Source organism: Poeciliopsis prolifica, unplaced genomic scaffold (genome assembly GCF_027474105.1).
Source record: "Poeciliopsis prolifica strain line A6 unplaced genomic scaffold, Auburn_PproV2 SCAFFOLD058, whole genome shotgun sequence".
NCBI classification, from domain to species: Eukaryota; Metazoa; Chordata; class Actinopteri; order Cyprinodontiformes; family Poeciliidae; genus Poeciliopsis; species Poeciliopsis prolifica.
The window spans coordinates 2,173,448-2,200,326 of NW_026562433.1; the positions used below are offsets into that span (position 1 = coordinate 2,173,448).

At 40.9% G+C, this 26,879-nt stretch overlaps 1 protein-coding gene across 5 annotated transcripts in view; it reads left to right on the plus strand.

The window, feature by feature from the left end:
* pcdh7b (protocadherin 7b) overlaps window positions 1–26,879 on the plus strand; it is a 129,786-nt gene that overhangs the window by 40,941 nt on the left and 61,966 nt on the right. For 2 of the 5 annotated variants that reach the window (XM_055060357.1, XM_055060360.1), the window contains exon 2: window positions 20,310–20,529. The exons of 2 other annotated variants lie outside the window; for them this stretch is intronic. In XM_055060357.1, coding sequence (XP_054916332.1) covers window positions 20,310–20,529 — 220 coding nt within the window. The remainder of the gene's footprint in view (window positions 1–20,309; window positions 20,530–26,879) is intronic. One more of the 5 variants, XM_055060358.1, reaches the window with a different exon arrangement.

The following is a 26,879-nucleotide window of genomic DNA, read 5'->3' on the forward strand; positions in this document are numbered from 1 at the left end:
AACTTCCCCCTTATATAAAAGCTGGGGATGCTGCCTGTTGACAGCACTTTTTTCCCCTGCTAGTCGTGCTGTGAATAATACGTTTATTGATTCCCTGTGATATTCAGAACTGTTGTCAAATGCTAGACAAAATATTTTTATCTTTTTGCTAAGTTTTGTTTGAAATCATATAAATGATTTTTGGCCCTTTATAAAAAGCATAACAGAATAAGCTCACAATTTCACCCCCTATATTTTTGGTCCCACTTCACTAACTACATCCAGGTCTGATTTCTGATTATTTCCTGTTACATAGAATCCATCAAAATACTCAAATAAGTCGAGCCTCTCTGACAACATGAAGTAGGCTTAAAGATCTCAAAGATCAGCACAATCTTCCCCAATCTCCCTCAGTAGATAATGATGTTTTGCTTGATAAAAGGGTTGGGTACACAAATCCTGAAAATATGAAAAGTTAAATGTGTAGTGTTTGCTGTAGAGAATAAAATTAATTATAAAGTGTATATATTTATATTTTCCCAGTCAAGTTGCCATTGCACATAGTCAAAACTCGTTAGACACAAACGTTGCATTTTTCTTGAAAAGTATCCACTTTAATTAGGCTATCGCTAAGCAACCCAGATCCCATGTTAAAATATGATATTCAGTGATAGTCCCGTTGAACCAGCATTGTAAATTTCCGATTAGCAATAAAATCTGCAGTTTATCTTGGTTTGTATTGAAAACCTAATTGCCTCTTTTGCTTTTTGGATCCAAGTTTGCATTTTGCACCCGAGAAAGACAAAAAGCTGGAGATTGAAATCGAACCTATTCTGGCTCTGTGTGTGCGACTGGTGTGTGTTTAAGTATCTCCACCCGTGTGCTCATATAAAAGGCGACAGGTTATTTCTACCTTTTACACCACCCTCCCCATTGGAAAACATGAACTTCCTATATTCTCACCCAAGCATTAGCACTTCTGTGATTGCATCCGGCTTAGCTGCACTCTCGATCTCTTCCACAACCAACCCCCCCTTTCAGGGGCATCACTCTCAATCACATTTATCTCTTGGATCTCTCTCCCTCCCCAGATCTACCCCACACCCCCTTTTTGGAGTCTGTGCTTTACTTGTAACCTATTTTCTCTCCTTTTCTCTCTCTTTCTGTTGCCAATGCCCCCGCTATCTCTTCTACTTCTCCCTTAATCTCTCTCCACACCACCATGCTATTCTCTTTTTGTTTTCCATCTCCTTCCCCAGCACCCCCCACTCTCTATCTCTCTGTCTCCTTGGCTGTGTTTCTCACCAGTCAATAATGAAAATTGCTTGCTACCTTGAATGGATTATGGGTGTGCGTAGGGGCCTTAGGTAGTTTGTTTGAAGGCGCAGAGGTGTCAAATGAAAAGGCCCGGGTCATTTTCTACCTGCCACAGGCCTTCTGCTCCCCATCACACACTCACACACTCTGGTGAAAAGACACACGCAGGAAATAAACACTCTCATTCACAAACACATAGCTGATCAATGACAATGAATCAAGCACTACCACTCCTGTCTCTGCACTCAGCTGTACCTTTCCTCCCTTTCACCGTCTCTCTCTGTCTCTCTCCCCCCACCGTCTCCTGTCATGTATTATGAATACTGCCTAATTGCACGGCCCAGAATTCCTCACACGGGCTGGCACATTTACTTGTTTGCTTTGTATCTCTTTGCCTTCCTCTTGTTTGCTAAATCCTTCTGTGATAAGCTTGTTTACTCCCCGGTTCTGGCTTGTCGAGATCAAACAACGAGCAGATTGAACTAGAAGAGCAAGCGCCTGCTGGTCAGTTCTCTGGTTTATGTATGCTAAAGGTGTAGGGTGAGGAAGACATGTAGGTGCTGTGCATTGGATTCAAAGCATTTCTGAGCATTTTTTTACTTTCTTCCCATGTTTTCTCTTGTTTTTTTAATCCCTTCTTTCTCCTCGTAGCGTATAGCCCTGACTGATGAAGACTCACATTCCGACTCTTCATCAGTCTCTGATTGACAGCGGTTGCATGTCTATTGTTGGAAACCAAGTTGCGTGGAGTTTTCCATGTTGCCTCTTTCATTGGCACTGTGTGAAGTGGCTGCATTGGTGTAACAAATATGTTATGAAGCGGACATGGGGAGAGAGCAAGACACTTTTGATGTTCTGTCAGCCGCTAAAGGCCCCGGATGTGACCGTGTTTCATTTTTTTTGTTTTGTTTTCTCTCATGGGGAAGTGCGTGTTTGTGTGCCTGTATGCGTGGCCTCCTCCAAGATCTGAGTTCCTGAATTGTTTGGTTTGTCACTGCATCCTTACTGAATTGAGATACCTCTCTTCTATAAAGACTGGATTTTTGTATTCCAAAAGTTAATAGATTGGGCAGATTGCCCCACCAGAGTTATGAATCTCTACATCTCCTCCAAAGACTCTCAAGCTAATCAATTCCAAATTATTTCATGAATTAATTACAGGTTTTATGACGGTGAGTTGATTTTGTTGGATTTTATTTAGGGAGATGAGAGTTTCATGTATGAAGTGTCATACATGACACTTCAAATTTTATTTGTGATATAAAAATAAAATTATATGTCACTTTGCATTGCTCTGTCTAAAAATCCAGTGACAGATTTTGATACTAATGTGGTAAAATGTGATAAAGTACAGAAAAACTTTTGTAAAACTCCATACGTATCGCCGCTTCCCTTTTCCTCATACTTCATTCAATCTGCTCATGCATCTGCAAAGCAAAAATGTATAAAAATGTTAAAATCCTCTTGAAGAAAAGTAGTAGCACTTTCTGACGAGTCGAGCTTTGGGGCTGAGATTTCACAGCTACTAATAAGCATTCAGCCTCCTCCCCTCCTCTGCCTTGTGGTGACGCGGCTGCTAATGTGTGACTGACAAGCCTCAGCTTTCGTTGATTGGGCCACTTTTGCAGGTTGGATAAGCATGTAGATGATGGACAGATTTGGGCTGCATGTGCGAACACGATGCAGCCTGAGTCGAGACATTCTCAGATCAAAGCTTTCGCCTCACGTCGGCGGCGCTTCGCATTTTGATACCACCTTGGCTAGTCTGCAATACATCTCTACTAACAGAGTGGATTTTTCCCCTTCCCTTGTTATGGCCTTGGTTTGGATAGCGGTAGCGGGGAAACTCTGTTTTTTTTTTTTTTTTTTTTTTTTTTTTTGCCAGATTGCTACACTATTTCTCTTAAATTAGGCCAGCAGGGACTTTTGGTTGCCAGAGTGATTTTCATCTTTGGTCAAATTTTTTACCTTAATTCAAAACCATATCTCGTTATCACTCCCTCTTCATATTTCTTGTCCAGCGATCGATCAGAAGACACTCACTCAAAGCTGGCAGTAAGTAAATAAATAAGCAAAACTTTACTTATAAAGCACCCTATGAAATATAAATACATGTGGTGCTTCACAAACGTCAACACTTCATAAAAATAGGGATCATCTCAAAATCGGGCAGACTTGACGAGAGGCAAAGCTCAGATTCTCATTTAGTTATTTTGACCTACATCGAAGGCTATTGAAAATGAGAAGAGAGTTTACAGTGGAGAGGGTAAGGGGGGAATAGAAAAGCACAATAATGTTTTTTTTCTGTATTCATATAAACTCATTTTGGTTAGCTTTAAGCAGATAAAGGCCTTGTGATTTTTCCAAATCCATTTCAAAGCTGCTCTGGTTGCTCTCACAACAAACATTTTATCGATCTCAAATCTTTTCAGGCTCTTCGCCTGAATAACCCAACAATCAGAGGAGGTAGGAGTCTTCCACATTAGCTGGCATTTTAGGCCACATTCATATTGTCTTTAAGTCAATGTCCTTTCTTTAAGCCTCCCCTGTCTCATGAGGTATAGACAGCGGGTCGATCAGAGCGCTTGCCTTGGTTAATCCAGTTTTATACCCTATCTAGGATTAACCCACAGAAGCTGGAATGACCCTAAGACCTGCACGGCACACACTTAATGAGACTGCCCAGATGTCTTACAATCAGTGATAGGAGAACCAACAAAAACAAAAGCCTGCTCATGGAAAATTATTTATAAAACACTCACAACATCACGAGCTAGTCAGCTGGACCAGTTTAATTTCAGTCTCTGAATATTTCAGAGGCATTTTGTCTCTGAAAGAGACCACATGTACTTGCAAACACAAAGTGTTTGCAAGCACGTGTGTGTTTGCATGTGTCTTGACCATCTTTGCAAATCTAAAGTCTGGAATGTTTCAACATTTTTCTTAAATAGAAATAACCACCTCAAGGCTCAGTCAGACTTAATGGAGAGTGACTATAAGCAACTTCCATGTCCTACAAGCTCCCAGTCAGACAAAATCTGAACTTGGATTGGGATATTCTCATGTCTGATGTGATTTGATCTAAACCATTCCACTGTAGCACCGGCAGATTCTCAGTCCATAGAGCATACAGTTCTGTTGCAGATTCACAATTTGTGCAAGTTCTAAAAGGCTTTCTTTCAGTTCTGATGTATATTTATCTCCATCTGTCTTCTTATAAACTCTAATAAGCTTCCATGTTAGTGCTGAAGAAACACATTCTACATTTATCTCATGAACCAAGGTTGGACACCATTGTGAAAAAGATTCTGTCTCCAGCAATTGATTTTTTTTTCACTAAACTGTGAAAGGCTTTTTATTTCAATTTGGCTGATTTTTACTGCTTTCTTCTGAGATTTGGACTTTTTTCTCACACATTTTTGTCACCTTGCCACACATCTTCCCCCTGCTCTCTTTGCAAGTTTATGAATTCTGCTAAACAATCTCCTGATATGTCGTCAAATTATCCACAACTTGTGTGATTCGATTTGAAAATCTGCACCAAGAACAAGTCAAACGCGAGGAGGAATTAAGGCAGTCAGCTATTTGACATTCTATCTGACATTGCCCTAAACGTGAGTGACACATGTGAAATTCCTCACTAGATTAAATAATAACCTGATCCTAGAAGTCAACAGAGATTGTATTCACTGGAAGAAACTGTTGCAGAATGATGGAGATACTGAAAGGCTTTGAAACTCAATGCGCCTTCAGGTTGACGGGGTCATGGAAAGGCATGTGGGAATGAAATGGAACTCATTAGCGAAGAGCGGAATTCATGACAGAGATCTTTATTCTTGAGCGTTTGCTTTCGCATGTCAGAGCAAAGTAATGGGAAGGATCCTCCAAGGTCTCCCAAGAGGAAAAAAAAAACGACAAAAAACTGTAACACCGAACGCACCGCCCACCCTATCTTTGGATTTGCGAGCCGACAAGCCATTTGTCTTTCTCTACCTTGTTAGTATTACACCTCGGCTCGAAAGCATTGAGATAAGCAGAGCGAGTGACGTGAGAATTAGAGAGTGGATTGAGTGTGATGGATGACGTGGTGGGTAATATTCCTGACAGATGGATGAGAAATGAAAAGTTGTTGGTGCTGAAAAAACAAACGCACGATTGGTGATGATCACATCTGGATGGGCTGATACCTGACTGCAGCAATAGGGGGAACAAAAAAAAAAGAAAAGGAAAATGGCAACTTCTTGACAATAGCTTGACAAGTTTTGCAAAAAGATATCACCTGGATTGTTTTGGGGGACCAAGAATGTTCGATTTATACGTGTTTATCTTACAGTGTCTGACAAGCATCATTACCTGTACCATGAGTGTGACACTACCAAAGAGCAGAGAAGAGTCAGTGAGAGACGCAGTCCCCACACAGCCTGATGTCATCGAACGCACCCTTTTGCAGAGCACGTCAGCGGGGAGAATGACTGCGGGGTCTGTGCACGTGCGGGGCCGATCAAAGTTTTTGCCTGATTGCAATTATGTCGGCAGACTGTGATTAGAACTGTCAGAATCGTTACCAGTCACTTAAATGTGAAACAGCTGGGTGAAAGAGAAATGTCACATTTTCTTTAGGATTTTTTCTGCAATTTTCATTTCTCGCCTTTTGAGATTTAACTGCATGTTTTTAACCTCATTATGTGCTATGAGCCTGTGGTGGAGGAACGCTTAGACCGAGATGCCACACTTCCAGCATCCAGCCAGCATTCATCTGAAAGCTCTTTCTAACAATTATAACTGCCCTCATTTGATCTATGGATATGACTGCATAGTACTTACACAATCAAGAGAACTCTGGAATTTGATTGAATTTTTACTTCCAAGACTGGGTAAGGAAAATAAAAAAAAATACATTTATTTGATTGAAACAGTCATATGTAAGGACACAAATGTTATTTTGAACGTTCTATTTCTGTTGTCTAAAAGGCCACATAAGGCCAGATTTGGCCCACAGGCCTTGAATTTGACATGAACTGAATTCAAGTGTGAAGAAATTGAAAGTCTAACAGAACTCTACTTACTTTATACAAGCATTTCTGAATACCTCCAATGTCAGAATAAATACACTAGCGACTGTTGTTTGAGAGCCATGGCATAGGACAATTTTTTAAAAACCCATCCTTCAAAATTTAAATTTATACAGTGGGGCAAAAAAATCCACTTGAAGAAATAATCAATTTCTAACTTAATCACCAGTGTCTTAATCAGTTAATAATTTACGCAAAACTAATCCATTCACTTTAGCATTATGATGCATATTTTACACTTTAAAATCTGTGTTTGTAGGAACTTTCACTTAGTAAGTCTTGAGCTCACGATTTTCTAATTTAACAAGGAGTTACAGGGGTCTTTGCTTCTCCTCTAAATGGGAAATATGAGAGAACTTACAATTCAGAATGGCAGATGTTTCCTGATCCACATAGACCTGAAAAGTGCCAGAAGAAAAATCCAAATCATTAAGTCTTAAATATATTTATCTGAAATGGACAGAAGCACAGTACAACACATCTCTAAAGTATTTTTTTTTTAGACTTGCTGAAATTCTGCCACTTCCATGAAAAAATAAATATGTATTTCATTGCTTTTTAAACATTTCGGTAGGGGTCTCAATAATTATGGAAGTCACTCGAATACTATTGAGGTGCAACTTTCACCTGCCATTTTGGTTTTGGCCGAAAGAGAGGGCTCAATCACAAGAAGTAGAACAAGCAAGGGATACGAATGGCAACATAAACACACAGGGAATGACATACTGCATTGCCTTCTAAATAACTACCCTTCCAATGCATCAAATTCATAATAACACAGTCTGCAGGAAAAATAATAAAAAAAAATACACCAAATTTCCCTGTTACCACAATAATGCAGGCCAGGGAGCTGTCTATAGAGAAAAAAGTGATTATTGTTTTAAGTTTGAGCTGAATATCAACATCCCCTTTTCCCTCCACACCCTGATGACCTCTACTTGTTAATTTACACCAGGGGTTAAATTAGCCAGCCTTATGAGGGCCATCATTATTTCAGCATGGTGCTGAGCTTGCTAGGCAGCTACCAGTTGGCTTCTGCTTTGTGTGGCAGTGAATGGGGGCGAGGGGTGGAAGGATAGAAAACCTGTTCTGCAGGAACTGGGTACACAGAGAGAGCGGATGGGTTTGGAAGGAGCCCAGTTTGAGGCAAATCCTGGGCATTGTTCTTAGATCAAAGAGAGAGAGAGAGAGAGAGAGAAAACGGCAATGCAACAGAAGCTCAAATTAAATGGATGTTTTGTCTCTTTGTGTGACAGCCTCAGCTCTGGCCTTGAGTTCTGATGTCAGGTTCTTTCAAACGGTTGTGGCTGAATGACTGAGAATGGAGGGCAGTCAAAAAGAGAGGGAGTGGGGAAAAAAAGACAGCGAAAGAGGAATGCATCTCTCTTCTGTTGTCTAGAAAATCAACAAGTATGCAAAGCAAGCGCAATCTCAAATGGACATTTTGTACATATCGCTAACCGGACCGCACGCTGGCCGAGCGATCCGACATCGCAGATCTGCTGAGGGATGGAGCATGTGATGTGCAGTCACCATTCTTAGTGCCTGCCACTATTATATGTCATGGCCGTGTCACTTTGAATCAATAGCCATCTTTGAGTATCACCCCCACACGCATACACACCCACCCATCACACAACACAACCTCGCCGCTCCCACCCACACCAGCCCCTTTATGGTCTTCATGAGCAAGAAGCTTCAGCAGACAGTGTGTATGTCTGTATGAGTTCAGTCTTGCATGTCCACACAGCAGATATCTTTCCCGTCGTTAACTTAGGTTACTTCAATAGCAGCCATTCATTCTGTGTTCCACCTCAAAGCTCACCGTCCGCTCGTTTCTGCCTGCCTCTTGATTAGAAGTGGAAGAAGGATGAGGAGGGCGCTCGGGGAGTGGGGAGGGGGTCATGCATACAGTTAGGTGCTTTCACCTGCAGCATGAAAAGGTGGGGGGGAGGTTTAGTGGGAGGCTGAGTAATTTCAACTGAACACAGGATCTCTTCCATCTGCTACCCCCACCCTATTCACCGCCTCGACTCTCCCACCTACCACACTCCTTCATCTTCAGCCTTCGCTGGCTATCTCGCTGACGATTCTTTTTATTCCTTGGATACCAGCTGCTGGTAAGGTGATAGGTGAAACACACTCACATGCACACGCACACTTAGGTTGATGGGGATTGAATGCAAGGGGGGGTTGTGGATTGGGGGAGTTGGTACATCGGTACCGAGCTTGCCGGAGAGCAGGCACAGGTGTTCAGTAATCATACCTGTTTGACCTTTCTGCAGCCTTTGGATGGTAAAAAAAACAGATATTTTCTGCTTTCTCCCTGTTTACCTGACGCCTTAACAAAGAGCTTCATTGTTGGCAGTCTCCTGTAACTTGACCGGATCTTTTTTTTTTCTCTCTCTGTTTTCGTTGACAAAGACGAACAGCTTGCAGGTTGGAGAGGGCAAAGCTGGGCTAAGCTTTCTTGGCTTCTCCTTTAAAGTGTGTTTTTGTTTCTATAATGTTGAAGCCACACTTAATTACACTGAAACTCCACAATGTTTCTGTTCAAAATGAAGCCTGTCTCTATCCAGTTGCAGTGTCAGTTTGCGACTTTATCAGGTGAAGCAAGAGTAGCTATGATCATGGCTCCAAGGCATGACTTTCTGTCTTAAGGTGATGTATTGTTGATTGATAAAGTCAAAAGCATCATTGGTTGCCCTTTTGCCTTGTAGCAAGAGAGTCCTGGGTTTGAATTTGTCGGTGGTCTTTCTGTATATTCTCTCCATCTGTGTGTGGTTTCTCTCTAGGTACTCTGGCTTCCTCCTATTGTCCTTTTTAAATCATCCTTAGCAGGGAGTGTTTGTATGCATGGTTGTCAGTCTTGTGTGTTTCTGTGTTGCCCTGTTATGGTCTGGAAATAAGTCAAGAACCTCACTCACCCAATGACTGTTGGTTATAGCAGCTTACTGTTAGCCACTAATTATGGTGAAGTTGGTGTCTGTTTGGGAGTCTATCATTTCAGGCATCTGTTTGCTGCTAATAATAATAAAGTTATTCCCTGCAATAGAGTTTCCAATTTGCTGCTAAGCATTGTCCACTAATGATTGAAGTGTCGGTTCTGGAGCTTGTTCATCGTTTTTGTCTCTTTCAGTTAAAGGCTTCTTCGGATCTGCTTCAACATAGACCAGTAAATAAGATGGCTGAAGCATTTAATTTGACTTAGGGCTCAGTTATTCCAGTTTAAACTGTAATTGTGTCATTTTATTTATCTTTAATTCAAGTTTTAAAATATAAAAGGTCAACTAGATTATTTTACATCTTTTGATAAAAGATACAACAAAAGCATGTGCAATGAGCCCGACCTGCATCCTGCTAATAATAGACCAAGCTTAGTGTAGGATAGAACAGCATTTTATCACACTTCAAAAATTAGATTCCGTTTTGATAAGTTGCGGGTAGAGTGGGGGTTCAACTGGGGCCTCATCCATGGTGCCGCTATCTCTGCATAGTACTCCCGCTTAATGATCTTGTCTGTGTTTTGGCTTTTATGTTACCAAACAGAACATAATTCATCCTGGCATTCCACAACTCCCCAAAACTAATGTCAAAATTCCATCCTCCCCAAAACTAATGTCAAAAATAAATAAAAAAATCTGCTGAGTTTACAATTGGGTAATGAACTCTGATAAGGCTGCAGACAAAACCACTTTTTTTCTTTTTCTTTTTTTCTTCTGTCTCCAGTCACTGGGAATAGTGTCATGGAAGGCAAAAATGTGAAAAGAGCAGCCAGACTCTTAACTAAGTGCACTTAAAGAAGTGCCTCTGAGGAGAGGACTATTTTACATGTGGATTAGTGTGCATATCGCAGTCATCAGACGGTTGATACGAGGCCTTGAAAGACTGATATTCTGTCTTTTATGCCAACTGAGACACGGGGAGCCTTATCCTTTTCTCCTATCTTCCATAACACACTCCTCAAACACACATACGCTGATCTGGTCTCCGTTGAAACTGCTGAGATGAGGAAGATCGGATTCTAAGATGCTAGTGCATGCCTGTGTCTCTTCCTGTAAAGTAGATCATATGCCTTTCAAAGCACATGCAAATATCGGAGAAGGCACATGTCGATATGTAAAGCACGCTACACCTAAGTGAGCCCATGCACCCAGCACGAAGCCCCTCTAGTGTCAAAGTTAAAAAATTGGACTTCATCAGACATAATAGCACTGCAAACTGAAAAAAAAGGACCGCCACCTTTTTCTACTTTCCCCATTAATATTTTTTGTTGTGTTTTCCACTTTGCTCCCCCCCTGGTGGGAAGAATAACACCCGGGGATTGTCTGGGCGCGAGCCGAACACACATAAATTTCAATATTAATTTGGCTGGCACCTCGGCAGCCTCCCCGAGTCTCCTAATCTCCCACCGCATATCTTCATTATCTGAAAGTGTGCTTTCATCTTAATTCCATTTTCATCCATCAAACGTCGGGGAGGTTTGACCTTGCGTGATCCCGACAGAGATAGCGAGTTAGCAGGAGAGTGGGCGAGAGCGGCAGAGACCAAGATAGGGGAGGCAAAGTGGAGGAGGAGGGCTGGTGGTGGGGAGAGAGAGGGAAGACAGAAGATAAGGGGGCAGGGTTGAGAAGATGAATGAGGATGGAGGAAAAGGGGGACATGACAGGAAGGGCATGTGTGTGAGTCTGAAGCCATTTCGGTTTTTGATAATCCTTATGTTGCAGCAGCAGAGTTTACTGTAGCGACTTCACATATCTGCTTCAATTCCCTTTTCCTATCCGCTCGCTTGTTATTCATTCCTCCCCTTCACTCGCCTTGGGCTCTTCCCTTCCTCCTTCATCCTCTCCCTTTGCCACGTCAGTTTATTTATCCCGACATTAGGGTTTAATTACTCATTTGTAGTAATTGTTTCCATAATTGTTGGAATCATAATTGTTCTATGCTGCTGATGTCGTGAACAGGTGGTGGATGGGACCTGTAAGGGAATGATATGATCAGCATCAACTCAGTCCTAATTTGATCCAGACAAAGCCGCGCCACCTGGCGGGACTGTCCTCAAGAAATGAGGCGAGTGTTTCTGAGAGAACGCCCGAGGACGCGCTGACACAGACGTGGGAGCTCGAGATGCACGCCACTTATCCCACATGAAGGATACATGCCTGCATGATCATACTCAAACAGAACGCCTCATTAGTGGATAAGCTGGATATGCTCTCTAACCTCTGCCAGTCTTTCCCTTTGTGCTCTCTTTTTTGCCTGTTTGGATGGCAGCCCTGATCCCCTAAATGCAGGTTATCTGTCATCAGCGACTCAGAATGGTAAATAAAGAATCATTTATCAGCCCTATTAAAGCCTCTACAATGTTTCAGCTTCTCTTCCTTATCTTCGGATTTTTCCTTCCTTATCCCTCTCTCCGCAGTCTGTCTCATGCCTTTTGATCATATCATCACATATTTCTTTTTCTCCCCCCTTTCCTTCTGTGGTAACATTCATTTCATAAGATATAGCATTCAGAGGCTTTTAAAAAATCTTCCGCCTGTCCCTCTGTGGGACAGGTAGAAGAAAGCTAAGTGAGCCGCAGTCGATGCTGCCGCTGCTGCCGCTGCCGATGTGTCTTACGTCCTTAACGATGCTCTGGCATTCGGGCGCTTTGTTGATGCTATGTCATGTTCTGTGCTGACACCCTGACCTGTGTCACAACAAGCTAACGTTAGCGGCAGCCCGCAGGCTGGGCAGAAAGCTGACAGTAGTAGGCCGTCGGTCTTGATCAACACTTCCATGCAGTTCGAGATCTAATTGTGCAACTTGTTAACTAGCTCGCCTGCCAGGACAAGGAAATCAAAGCTAATGACACTGTTGGTAAGAAAAAAAAAAAAAAAAAAAAAAAAAGACTTCTTTTCTTGGTGCATCGATTTTACAGCGTATAGCTGCTATTATTTAAAAATCAATAACTTTTTGAACATGTTTAAGTTTATTGTGGATATCGTTTATGTAAATTATATCCTGGAGTAAATATATGTACATGCTCCACTTTGATATTGATTATTTTACCAGCTTTTTGTAGCCATCGACAAGCGGCTGTTGTTAGTTTGGTGGAATGTTTGATCTGCATTACATTTCTAAAGTATCCACTTGTCTGCCTTCAGATGCAATTGCATGGTGACATTAAGTTCATCTTTTACATATACAACAGCTTCAACTCTTCTGAGAAGGATTTCCACATGGTTTGGAGAATGTATATTGGACTTTTTGACCATTTTTTCCCCAGTGAGGTCAGACAATGATGTTGGATGAAAAGCCTTGCTCTTACTCTCTGCTTTAATCCTTTCCAATGGTATTTTGTTTTGGTTTTTGAAGTGAGGACTTAGTGCAGGCCAGTCAAGATAATGCCAAAATTTGATTGCTTGAATTGTCCAACATGTTTTGTTTTGCTTGGTTTCACTGGTACCAGGCAGCCAAGAACTGCTCCTGATAAAACTGTCAAACCCAAACTCGTCCATTGGCTTGTCAGAGGGGCATGATTTATTACTCCAGAGAACATTTCTATTGTGTGTGCTTTACATGTCTGCATTTGATTGGCTGGCTTTGGGGATTCAACAACTTGGAAACCCAAAACATGACTTTTTTTTTTCTACATAAATTCATAATTACAAGTTCAAACTTAATGATGCTCATCTCCGTGTTGCATGCTTCTAACTGCATGACCAAAACTGCACAGACTTTTAATGGGTTTTCTCACAGGTCAATGAGAGACACTTATACACTCAGGTCAGGAATTGAAGAAGAGGAAAAAAAAAACACTGCAAGAAAAAAAAAAAGGAAAGAAAAGAAAAGAAAAGAAAAAGGAAATGCGATCACAGGATTTGCAGGCTGGTGCTATGTAAGCAACACCAGGGTTGGAGTTTGGTTGCCACTCATTCCCTGGTGCATGCCAGCGCTTGTGTCAGCAGGAGAGGCTCTAAAGTGGAGTCACAGGAGAAGCTCCTATCCATTCCCAATCAGAGAATGTAACATAAGTCATGAATAAGTGTGTGTGGGGGGTAGTGGGGGAGGGGTGTTGTTGCTGTGAATGTCCACGAAAATTTACCACAGCATAAAATGACCATACATATTTAGCTGATGTTGACAAGACTGCCTCCATGAAACATGAAGCTTTCATTTTGCCCACTTCATCACGGCCCTCTATCAGTTCCAACACGGCCATTTTACAATGACTGTGCTCTTGAAGAACTACAAAGGGGGTTACTTGTCAGTTTGAAGCAAAACCACTGCCACTCTTAGCTATTGCCCCCTCTACATATCTTGGTTCCCACTTCATAAATATAAGAGAACAAAAAAAAAAAAACACAACAAAAGCTCATCTTCTGCTTTCAGAATAGGTCAGGGACTGGGTTAAGCTTCTGTCAATGTTCAAACACATCCCAGCAGAATAGTATCTCTGTTACACCAGTGGCCTAATCCGCCACTTGAAGAGCAATTAAAAGTTTAGCCCTGACTTTAAAAAAGTAACCATGTGTGATCTTTTTTTTTCTTCTACTCTTTTCCTGCGGGGCTGTTTTTTGGCTCTGTTCATGAGTTTAATGCTAATAGGAAAGTGCTGTCGGTGGCGCTCTTCCAAAGACATCCCTAAAAATGTTGAGGAGCAAAAGACAACAGAAAAGTTGACAAACGTCACATTGAGAGGAGGTTTTCTAACAGCATCCATGCTATTAGAAAACAGGATATATATATATATATATATATATATATATATATATACACATATATATATATATATATATATATATATATATATATATATATATATATATATATATATATATATATATATTTTTTTTTTTTTTTTTACAGCTTTTTTTAACAGCTTCCTTTAATGGCAAAACGGTGAAATCATCATATGGTTTGTGTTTAGGATTTTCCTCTCGTTAGCCTAGCCCCACTGAAACATATGCATGTATCCAACTGTTTCTCCTGTCAAACATGCCAATAAAGAGTCAATAAGACTGAAGAAAAGCAGTGGAGAAGCACTGAAGGACATTCAATTGATCTGTGTTCTGTCAGTCCATAAAACCACCACACGGTAAAATGGAAGGGTAAGATCGACAAGGGAGTGCTAATAGCATCATCAACTCTGACAGATGGCGTGTTACCCATCACGATTGTCATTAAAGTATTTTTAAAGGTGCTTAAAAATTATACTATCTGGCTCTCTGCCAGTCTTTATTGCATGACCTCGCACCTCGCTGACACAATTTCAATTGAAAGAGTACGACAATCAGGTTTACCAATCCCTCTGTCTCCATTTCTGTTATTGTGTAAAGCAGTCACTCTGCACGGGTGACAGCAGTTTTGAAACTCAGCAGAAAAGGACGAGACCAAAGACAGTCATTTCAGATTTTTTCCCCCCAGTTTTTGTTCTTTTTCTTTCTTCTCTCCTGGAGTCTCTTGGTATGTTGTTCCTGTTTCCCCTCATTATGGTGTCAGGTTCCAGCTTAGGGAGGAACGACCTACGAGGAATGTTGCACAGAGGAGTTTAAGGTTGAAGAAAAACGGGGAACATTAAGACGTGCACCGGAGCTTGACAGGGCCAGAGCTATTGGCCGGGCTAAAACACGATACCTGAGACTTAGCTGGCAGTTCCCCCTAACAAAGCTAAAGTAAGCTCCTCCACCGACAATCTCACAACTTACCAAACCATACATTTTAAAAAAAAAATTTCTGTGGTCTTGCTAAGAGTTTTCAGGACACATGAGAGGCCATCTACAATGCCTCACAAGAGTGTATATGTCTTGAACATTACTACCATAAATATATTCTTTCAAAAGGACATTATGTGTTAGACCAAGATAACTCACCATTGTAATATGAAAATGGATGGCAGCATTGTGTTGTGGGATAGTTTACTTTTGATATTGGTAGGTAAGCTGCTCAGACGTCATAGAACTAAAATAAAATCTTTAAATGGGTAAAAAATACTTGGAAAGCAATACAACCACTGGGCCTAAATTTATATTTTGTGGGAATATGTGGCAAGTATTGAAAGCTTGTGCTCTCCATAAGTGAATGTAATTGATAAGTTTTCATTTTACTTCACAATTATTCAATATTTTTTTTTTCCAGTGAAGTGTGTAAAATGTTGTCTTGGTAAGAAGGCGTAGAATATCCAGCCCTTACACTCGTTTTCTGGCTGCTGAGGTTCCACAAGAATCAACATTCTGTTCTGTAACACCCTAATTTACTACAGCTGGGCAGGACCCACATCAAACCCGAATCCACCTTGATCAGATTCCAATTGATTAACCATCAGTTCAGCCTGAGGGCATTTGTCTCATTTATCACTTCAGTAACAATATATCTCAATATCTTTTGCAACTCCCAGCCCTGGCATTGCACCAAGTTTCTCTTGCACTTAAACAGGCAAAAGCAATTAGATTGAGCCAATTTAAGATCCCTGCAAGTATGTTGTTTTTGTATGTCATGGCTATTTGGCTCTCTCTTACTGTGTCTCAGGTGGTGTATCAGGTCACTGCCTGGTTGCCCATTAAAAATGAAACACGGGTTCTTAATTACCGACTGGCATTTTTGGCAATCATGCCGGCACTCGTGTGTCGCTGCCCTCCGTCACTCTCTCCATCTCTCTTTGGCTCCCCTCGTTTTCAATTGGCCTCTTTATCTCCTGGTCTATCTTGCTTGCTCAAGCTCCCCTCCTCCGCAGCCCTTCATTTCTCTGGGTTGACTGCAATAACACACTGGACCTGCAGTTTATGTTTGCTCCTCTTGCCCCAAGTCCAACCCAGCCACAATTACTTCCTGTGGTTCACGGTAGTGGGTCACTGCCATCTGCCAAAGGTATTTACAGCTGAAATTACACACACGGTGTTTTCATACCAGTTCCATTATCCTTCATTTCATCCGGAGGGTTTGTTGAAGGTAGGCCTAATTATAAACCCATGCATCAAGTGAGAATGGATGACAGGCTGCCTAGTGCACAAACACAGTTACTTTAGCCCACAAACTCTTGTTTCATTGGGATTCTGCGCAACATACACAATGTAGCGTGTGACTGTAATGTAAAAAATACTGAAAATATTCAGCATTTTTTAGAGTTAAAAATCTTAAAAGTACAGAAACACTTTGGAAAAACAACTTTCACTGCAATTAGAACTGAAAGTCATCTATTGTATCTATATGCCTGCTTTTCCCATCTAGATGTTGCTGTTTTTCTCAATTTACTTTGAAAAATAACTCTGCCTCGGTTTGACTGGGTGAAGAGCATCTGTGAACATCAATTTCCATTTTTTGCCACCGATTGTAAATTGTGAAATGTTGTTCTTTTCAAGAACTTTGCTTCCTGTCATTTCAAAAATCCTTAAATTTACACGCCGTAAGTTGTGTGTGAAGTTTCAATAAAACGTCCTGAAGCTTCGGATTGTGCAAAAAGGTGTAAATGGTGTGAATACTTTTGAAAAAGCACTGTAGAGTAATGATGAGCAATGGCTGACATGCTACAAGACACACTTGACCTCAAACATGTTATGTAGACCAAATAATCATCATAACTAGCGTCATAAAGAGACAGAGTGCTTCATGCGTGAGCGATGTGTCAGCCTTTCAAGGTTCACCAGCAGATAAAAAAAGAAGCCGTGGTTAAAAACAGATAGCTGCTGGAAGAGAACAAACATTTTGTTAGGATGGGAGGGAAATGAAAATTAAATCCAAGAGGTCATTCACTGTTGACACGACTGGCGCGGTGCTGTTTTTATTGGCTTCGGGTACCTGTGAGACAGGCAGCACATGTTTTGCCTCAAGCGTCCAGGAAATAGGCTGGTTCGAGATTCGGCCACAGCTCCCTGTAAACCTGTGGCTAGTTTACATTGTTCAGTTTTGATGAATTTGCCCAATCTCTCCTGGTCGTCACAGCTGGATGTCACAGCTGGATGTCAGTCTGAGGAGAATTTCGTGACCCGTAAGAAGTGCTTTGGCACCTGGCAAACATATAACGGCATGGTGCTTATAAGTAATGAAAGCTGTACATAAAAAAAATAAATAAATAAAAATGCTGGCTTGTCTATGAAAGAAAATGTCATCAGGTCAAGGTGAAAAAGTAAAAGTTCCCAAATCTGTTGCTATTTATTTTCAACAGAAATGTAATCAGATAGAGACATGATGTTTCAGTTTGTCCAGATGTGCTTGTGTTTCAGTCTGTGTCGTTGCTTAAATGGCCGGCGTGTGAGCAGTGCAAACACTTCTGGTGGGAAGAAGCACAGGAAACTTAAAATAGAAACTTGGAAATTGCAAAAAGGGCCATTACGTGTTGAGTTGTCAGCAACAATGTGCAAAATAACAATAATTGCTCATCAGTGAACCCAGTCTGTTAATCCTTGGACTCTGTGCATTTGAACATCCTAAGGGCAGCAAAACTCCTGTTGCCAGGTCTCATTCTGCCTGGCAGAATAAGATTTTTTTATGACTTGAGTGTGACATTTTCTAAATTGTTTCTTTCCGTTAATATTCAAGAGAAAGACTGAAAGAGTAAAATTGGTCATGACAACCTGACAGTTGCATGTGAATTCATAGGGTTTGCCAAGCAACATAATTTAGCATTTTCCTTTATTTCTAATCTTAGTTCCACATCCTCAGACATTCACATAAAATCTCAAATCGGAATAAAGTGACTTTTTATGTTATTCCTTTATCTAAAAGAGCAAGAAGAGAAGGATCAAAGGTTGCTTTGCAGTTGATCGAGGCTGCAGATTCTAATCCAAAGCCTTTGGCAATCTCTGCATGAACCCTATTTCTGGTCTGCAAACAAATTAGCTTTTTTTGTGTGTGTGCTTTTATTCTGTTCTCTCTTGCTCTCCCTCCGGAGAAAGCAAGTGAGGAAATTCAGGTGAATAAAATCTGTTCATGTCTTCTTTTTTTCCTTCATCTTGTCAGGTTCTTTTTCCTTTTTCCCATACTCAATTTTCCATCATTGTGCTCCACCTCAAGTACTTTTCTTTCATTGCAACTTACTGGCATTTCACTGGGTGACATTTTTTAAATTTGTTTAAGTAAAAATTGGCCTTTCCTACGAAGCGATTGAATCTGGTCATAGAAAAAAGCCCAATTTTTCTGCTTGGACAAGCTGGCATATTTGTTAGAACACACCTCACACTTAACAAATGTTTTTTTTTGGAGAAATACAGTAGAACCAAACAAAAACAAAATGTTTTTGTGCCATCATGACTTTTTTTTTTTTCAGTGTTATTACACCTATAGTGATCAGTTTTTCATACTGGCCTCCATTTCTATTATACAACAAATGTTTGACTAGCCAAGTGAAATCTGCATGAATATTTATACCAATTCATTTGTCGAGTGTTGATTGTAATTACATGGAAACATGATTTATTGCCAAGATTGCCGTGTTAGCCAGCCAGAGAAACAGAACTGGGGAGAAATAGATGAATAAATAAAAATTTTACACACACACAAAGCAAAAAAAAAAAAAAAAAAAAAGCAAAAAAAAACATTTCCCACAGGACTGAGGCAAAAATCATTAACTAGCTCACACAGTATTAGCTTAGCTGAGTACTTTTACAGTAAGTATCCCAAGGTGGTAAAAAAACAAAACATCCAACCGTAGTCACATGTCAACAATTGATGTTCCTACATCTGTTTATATTAACTACATGTTGAAGAAGACCGTGATTTGATCTTTTCATAACAGCCTCCATGTCACCATGCAAGAGGGGTTGTCTCAAGGTGACTGAGCAATGTATGCCACCAGTGTTTTACAGGGATATACCGCTTTCTGCCAGTTAGATCATGAGAACTTTATGTTTCAGGCCCCCTTTAAAAGAGTCCCTTCAAACATACCTCTACCTGTAAAATCTAGTGAACGGCAAAGAAAACCTGTCTACCGTGTACCAATTTAAATTGCAATCACTTGAGGCTAACAGTTTCATCTTCTTCAGGTGAGCGAATTAAGGGAACAAATGTGCAATGGTGCTGGGGAGAGCATTTTTGAGTAATGAGCCTCTGCCCCATGTAATACTCTCATGATTGAACAAGGAAACACGGATGACGGTGGGAAGAGAAGGATTGTGAGCGGAAGGATCTGCAGTCCAGCAAGGTGCATGCGCATTTGCGGCAGCAGAGGCGAGCTCTGGCAGTGTTTGTATCTAATTAATGAATGGCAGTAACAATTTGTTATGCCATTTACTGTTATAATGACCAAACCGGTTCTTTCATTCCTCACTTCATGCTTATTCTCCAGCTATCATTCCTATGTGCCATTGCCTTTGTTCTTCTTCTGACAGGGAATGAGAGACACAGGAAGAAAACTAAGCAGGCTGAGACAGTGAGAAACAGGCCTCGGTCTTGATGATATGCTGTTAGTGCCTAACCAGGGATGTTGTTCAGTAATGTGCTCAAGCAGACTGCTTGTAATGACAGCTTGAACCTACCCATTACCTAGCTGCACCTTTTGTGCGGTAACGTGGCAACAAGTGGCTCTGCCTGTTTGTATGCGTCCGGGGTTAGCCTTGTCGTTTCGCTTTCTGGTTTCAAATCTTTCTTCTTACTTCCAGTGGGCAAATTAGTTTGATAAAACACAGATCATTAGCCTCCATGTCTTCTTGGTTGCCTTGGTTTGTTGGCATAGTTTGGGGAAAAAAAAGTTTATGCTAAGGTTTGTGGCTAAACGTCAGCTGTCTTTTTAGGTGAGCTTATCTGTACTTTTAATCATTAATGGCCTCCCATTAAAATCCAGCCTACACATTTTTGCGCCCCTTTTGACCCCTTTTTTTCCTAGATTCCTGGCATCCCCTCCTGAAAGCCCATGTCTGATTTTCAGCGGCCCCAACTCCCAAAAATCACATCTCACTCAAAAGACAAACACAGCTAAAACAGTCCCTTTTATAGTGACCCCCGGACGTTTGGTTTCTCTTGTAGCCGTTTCGTCGAGTGACCTTCTCGGTGGTGAGCCAACCCCAGGACCCTCACCAGCAGGGATCGCTGCAGAGCTGCTACGACAGCGGCCTGGATGAATCCGAGACACCCAGCAGCAAGAGTTCTTCGGGCCCCCGGCTGGGCGCCCTCCCCCTGCCCGAGGACAGCTACGAGAGGACAACGCCGGATGGCAGTGTCGGTGAGGCAGAGCACATGGAAAATGGTAGGGGCAAACACTGAAAGGAGGTTAAGAACCCGCTAAGTAATAGGAAGCACACACACACATACTGGCTACAGGTTTCCCATAGGGCGTTGGATGGTAGTCAGCACCATAAACAGACAGTGATGTCTCTAATTCACGTTTATCGTTGCATCAGGTGAGGTACGCTTTTTGGAGTCGGGATCTAGCAGCAGAGGACGTAGCAGATTTTTTTTCTTTTTTTTTATTGAGAAACATCAGACTTGTCTGATCAAAGGAGTAACATAAGTCGTCCAGTATTAAACTAACCCCCGTTCTCGTCATTTTTGATCCTTTTATCCTATTGTAAATTATCCAGCGCTGCATCATGAAGAATTTACAATTCCCATTTAAGTCCCTTTCTCATGTAGATGAGCTTTTCTATAAGATATCTCCATCTTGCCCTGCATTCTTTAAGGGAAGCGGAAAAGGGGCACAGCAGGGAGCCAGAACTCATCCGGAATTGTTTAGAAGCTATACAGACAACTGGCGCACTGATTCGCAATGCGCATTTGGCTCGCAGCTCTTCTGAAAGCATTCAGTTTGCCCCAGTTGAGAGAAAGATATCCATAGATGCATATGTGTGTGTATGTGTGAGTGGTTGTGCAGTAAGCGATGAGGGTAATGGTCCCATTCATAGTGGAGGAGTCTGAGGCGACTCTTAACAAGGAGTAGCTGTCTTGAGAGTGCTAAGCCTAAGTGCAGAGGCTTTTCCACCAGAGCTTAGCGAGTGATATTCAAATGGCTTAAAGATTCATACCCTGCCTTGGAAAAGATTGAGATGTCACACTTGTAATGGCAGATCTGCATGGTTGTCACAAGTCAGACATATTCTCAAGACCAAAAAAAATTGCTTTACTCTTAGGGAATAACTGAGTGACTTATTGGCCAGGAACTTGGGAGACACTGACCCTGTGCTCAAGATTTGGCTTTGATGCGTACTTGTGGATGCTATTTATTTATTTATTTATTTATTTATTTATTTATTTATTTATTCGGGGGGTTTATTTTTCAAGTGGTTTGTAAAATTTCAAGTCTACAGTAGGCTTGGAAATATGAAAAGCACTTTTTATTATAGCTATCCTTTTAAGTGACTCAACTGAGACAGCCACTAGCAGTGGTAAGACTGTCAGATTGCAACCAGGATCAGCCTGTCAGTCAAATCTGCTCTCAGAATTAAAATAGCATAAACTGGAAAACAAACAGATCCAAAAATAGTATACTGTATATCGGGTTGGCTTGTACATTGTATATACAAATCAATATCTAATGGCATAAATATGTCCAAAAGTTGAAGTCACAGCACCTTCCTTAAGCATTCACCCTCCTTGAATATGTATACATTTTATCACACAACAACCACAAACCTCAGTGTGTGTGCTTTTGTTTTAGAATGTTAGGTGATAGGCCAACACATAAAGCATCAGGTAATTGTAAAACCTTGCCTTATACCATGTCAGATTTGGGCTTCCACCTAAAGTTTTAGGTCTGACAAACAAACAATCAGTCCAGAGTCCTATAACAACCCCAGAGGAGATGCAAACAACCACATCTCAGGTGGGATCTCTGTTGCCAAGACATTTGTTTGTCTTGCTCTACATAATACCATCAATAATACCATCCCCATTGTGACACATGGTGGTCACATTGGGAATTTTTTCTCTTCAGCTGGGTAGATTTTATGAAAAGTTGGGTGGAGTTAAATACAGAGGAAAACAGGAAAAAAATCTGTGAGAGGAAGCAAAAAACTTGAGAATGGGCAAGAGAATAGTCTTGCAGTAACAACATCACACCTAAACATACAACTGGTAAAATGGTCCAGTCCTAGCACAAACCTAAGTGAGATCTGGAGAATCTTCAAAATTATGGATTAATTTGTGTTGGTTTGTTACACAAAATACACTGAAGTTCATAGTTGCATTGTGACAAGATGTGAGAAAGGTTAAAGGTTAGGAATACTTCTGTATGCAATGGGAAAAAAATCACCCACCATTTTTCACTTTTGCTCAAAAATCTTTTGAGGGAAACAGTGAAGATTCATGAAGAAGCAGATGAGATTTGCTGGAGAAAATAATTTAGGTCAGTTTAAGAAGCTGCTCTCCATCCAAGAGAAACAGCATTCTCCACTGGAGCTCAGTGTCTGCAGAGATCAGCTCGTTCTGCTCCCTCCATGTAGGTCCTTGCGGTTGCAGATGTTAAACGGTGGAAGTTTGTTTGGAAGTCATAGACGGTATGTTTTTTTTTTTCCAGAAAGAAATGTTATCTGGAATCTGGTAACCAGCAGGGTGGCTTTTTATCGCGACTATAAATATTTTCAAAAATCATGAATCATGGTAATAAAGTCTCTGTGTTCACCAAGAAAGTGTACGCTCAGTCTCAGAAAAATACAATCATTGAAGATTAGGGCAAATATTGGCAAATTGCTACAGCCTCACACACAAAGCTAACTGTAGTCATTAGCGCTCCCCTACATGTGCTGTAGTCAGAGTTCACACAGCGCTGCTTTGCTCTGTGTGAGGCCTCCTTTATGAAATTAGAAAACTATGGGGAAACGAAGTAGAACAAAAGTTAGCAGACAGCTTGCTGTGGTGCTTATTGCTAACACAGGGATCATTAGTGACACAGAAATGTAAGAGTCAGTTCCAGCTGGAACTGTTTTCACAGGATGGATGTAGTGCATTCTCTTTTTTCTTCTTTGCATCAATCTCAAACCTTTAAAACTTTTTAGCCGTCACAGAAGTTGAATCAAATAGGTGTTTGTTTTTTTTTGTAGTTGTTGTTTTTCTGCTTCAATTCGTTTTGACGGCCATTGCTTTGCATGCAGACAAAGGCGAAGGTCCCTTTCCTTTTATTGTTTTCCTTCTTTTTTAGTTTTGCCTTATTCTGCTTCCGACTCGCTTCCCGTTGACTGATGTTCAGAGAGTGTCCTCGAACAGTCGCCCTCCAGTGCTGCTGCACATAAATGCTCGCTCGCGAGTATCCACCTTTGCCTTTTCGCTTCCTGGGGGACGAACACACACAAAGACAACATAGGCATACTGTTTGCCTCCCCTTTCCTGATCCTTCTATTCTTTCAACCTTTCTTTTTTCTTTTTTCTTTTTCTCTCTCCTTACTGCATTTACCAACGTCAGACTGAAAGTGCATAATTGCGTCTGTTAATCAAAATCCAAATCTTTGATTTTAGGACTTACTTTGTTTGCTTTAGAAATGTTGCAGAGAAAAAAGAAAATGGATTTTATTTCAGTACGTGTAAAAAGGAAGTCAAAAGCTGTAACTCATACTGTTAGTATATCTGCTGAACAAATATTTTTAGTGTAGTAACTGAAAATGTGCAAATGCTCATCTCAATAAAGTAGCTTATAGTTGTACATCTCATATCACCACACGGATAGTATTACGTTTCATTTTTTTTCCCGGGTAATTTTGATGACAATACAGGTAACGTGTGCTCAATACAATACAACGAGTTTCCTGTTGTGACATTTGTTGTCTATCGTTTGAATTAAATGGGTTTTCCTTCACACTTAAGGATTTCCATTTCCATCTGCATGTTTTTATGATAGTTTTTCCTTTCGCTCAACTTTCCACTGGCATGCTTTGAAGCATCACTTTTGAATAGCCAGCCTCTGTATTGAGAGTTTGTGGCTCAATCTTGTGGACTGTGTCAATGTCTACTAGACAACCACTGTGCTGTCAGTCTTCTCCATTTCCAGCATAATTAAGTGGTCAGAATATGCATTTCTATGTATTTTGTTTAAGTTTTTGAAATTGGATTACTGAAATAAATGTTTCTAATTCTAAATGATTGAGGTTCACCTGCATGTGCTGTGTTGCTCCTTTCTTCCATATGTTCCTTAGTGATGGGATCTTTATTAAAGTCTTGATTATATATATATATATATATATATATATATATATATATATATATATATATATATATATATATATATATATATATATATATTTGTTGCACAGCTGGTGCCCCTCACTTATTCATAAGCTCACCCCAGAGCTCATCAGATATTCATAAACGCTGAGCGTTTGGAGTCAAACACCTCGATTAGGACGTTCTGGAAGTCAAAGAGCCCTTCCAGATGTACTCCGTTATCGACAGGTCAAAGGCTCCTGCTCTGTTATTGATCTTTGCATCGCTGCAGGGGCGGGGTGCAGGGCTGGGCGGTGGATTTTTCAATTTCTACCGTGTTAGTTCAAGCACACCTCAAAAATAACACACCGCCACGTCGCTCTTTCATGATGAGTGAGGCGTGTGAAGCGCTTCCATGCGAAAAGCGTGCGTGAAAACCGAGCTGCTCCTGGCACTGAAGATGTAATATAATTTCTCAGCACATCAGTGCAGATATGCGGTGTGCGCTATGACAGTTGCCGTAGGTCACACTGTCAAGGATTCTTTGCATTTGATCCACAGCATGCATCATTACATTGTGGGCTGCTTCTCTTGCTGCATAGAAAAAAAATGGAAATACATATCGGTGTACCCTTCCACTTTGACTTCAAATGCTTGTGCTCAAACCTGAGTTAATATGGCAGTGTTTGCTGGGCTGCCACTGGCTATGCCAAGATGAGCAAAGCTAATGCATCCCGTGTGGACATGTGCAAATCAGTTTCTTATTGAACTTCAGCCTAAGAAGGAAAACTTTCTTGAAAAATGTATTGCCTTGGTTATTTGTGGCTCCTTCTGATGACAGTGTACTGTGCACAGGTTGGTCTGAGCTTCTCTCAGTATTATAATGTGGAGTGAAACAGCTTCATAATGTTTAAGCCTTACAACATAAAAGCCTAAGTATTTACAACAGAAAAGCAACACGTAAGCCTATTATTACTAAGATGTTATCCTATGATAACAAACGAATGATTGGATATATTTATGACATCATTTGCAACATAATTTTTTGTTACTGCAAATTACACAAATCTGTTGTGTGTTAAGAAAAAAAGCGTAATTGTCATATTTCAGTCTTTGGCGTCTCATTAAAACAATTTCAAATTGAAGGAAGACTGGCATTTAAATACTTGCAGGTCTTAAAACCACAACTTGTAAAATATTATTCTCTCTTAAAGTGTTAGTTTTGATTCTCTAATCAGGGAACAGACAGGTAAGATAGTAGTTCCCTTACTTGTAGTGGAGAGATACTGTATATCACTCAAATGGATCATGTCATTCTAGCTTGGTAGCTTTTCTTTATGCCATCAGTTTATTTTAATTCAGAAAGCTCTTGGTGAAATTATATATTTTTTGCATTCCATGTAAGGGAAGTACTACAGCTACTAGTCCATACTAACCTTGTAATACTTGTAATACCAGCCAGTCAGTGAATTCACTTAATTTGGACGTTACCTAATCACACGTAATTCCAGATCTTGCTTCATCAAACTTCTAACACAAACTGATGCTATAAATATTGTAGCCTCTAAAAGACTGATGGCATGCCGTGCTGGTTGCTAATCTTATGATGACTCCCACATCTCTGCACTGTTACCCCTCTGCACATGCACACACAAGACACACTCTATCTCCTTCCCACCTCTCCTGCTGAGAAAACTTGGGGTAACACAGGTGGATTACCAACAACATGATTTAGTGCTGCTGGCTGGCCAGTTCAGCAGAGTAGGACAGAAAAGTGGCACATCACAGCAGTTATCATCCCGGCAGTCAAGCACTAAGCATTTTTTTTTCCGACATACTTGCTGGAAACTGAGAGTGGAATGAACTTGCTAAAAAAAAACCAAAAAACCAAAAACAAAACATACATGTGAGGCAAGAACACACATGCTCCGTCACATGGAAACAAATGAGCTCTCGCTGTCGTTCGCACCCTTCATTCGGCACAACAAGGCACTCAATCATGTCGCAACTCCTTCAAGCACCTCGCTAGATTACTACATTGTTGTTGTTCCTCTGTTTCCAAAGCCGCGGCCGCTGGAAGGCTTCTTAGTCTGGTTAATAATGCACGTGCGTGTGCTGCGTGTTTGTGTGCAAGTCTGTTCATTAGGCAGGCCCAATTGTAGGGCCAGATGGCAAAGCAAGTCTGTTTAATTAAAACCATTCATATTTCAAGAGCGGAGCGGCAGCGAGCGCTGGTCTTAGGTCTGATTTCCCTCAAGTTTGGTGCAGGGATGAGGGGCCTGTTGGTATGCCATCGCCCCTCAAACGGAGAGAAGCGGCGTAGCGAGAAATCACCCAGCGGAAGGCGCAAACGTGCATGCCATCAATCAGTATGTTGCACACAACTCCGCTCACCCGTCGCCTTCCCCAAGGTTACAACTAGGAGTAAAAACACTACATTGTTAATCGAGAAATTAAAAGCGGAGCAGG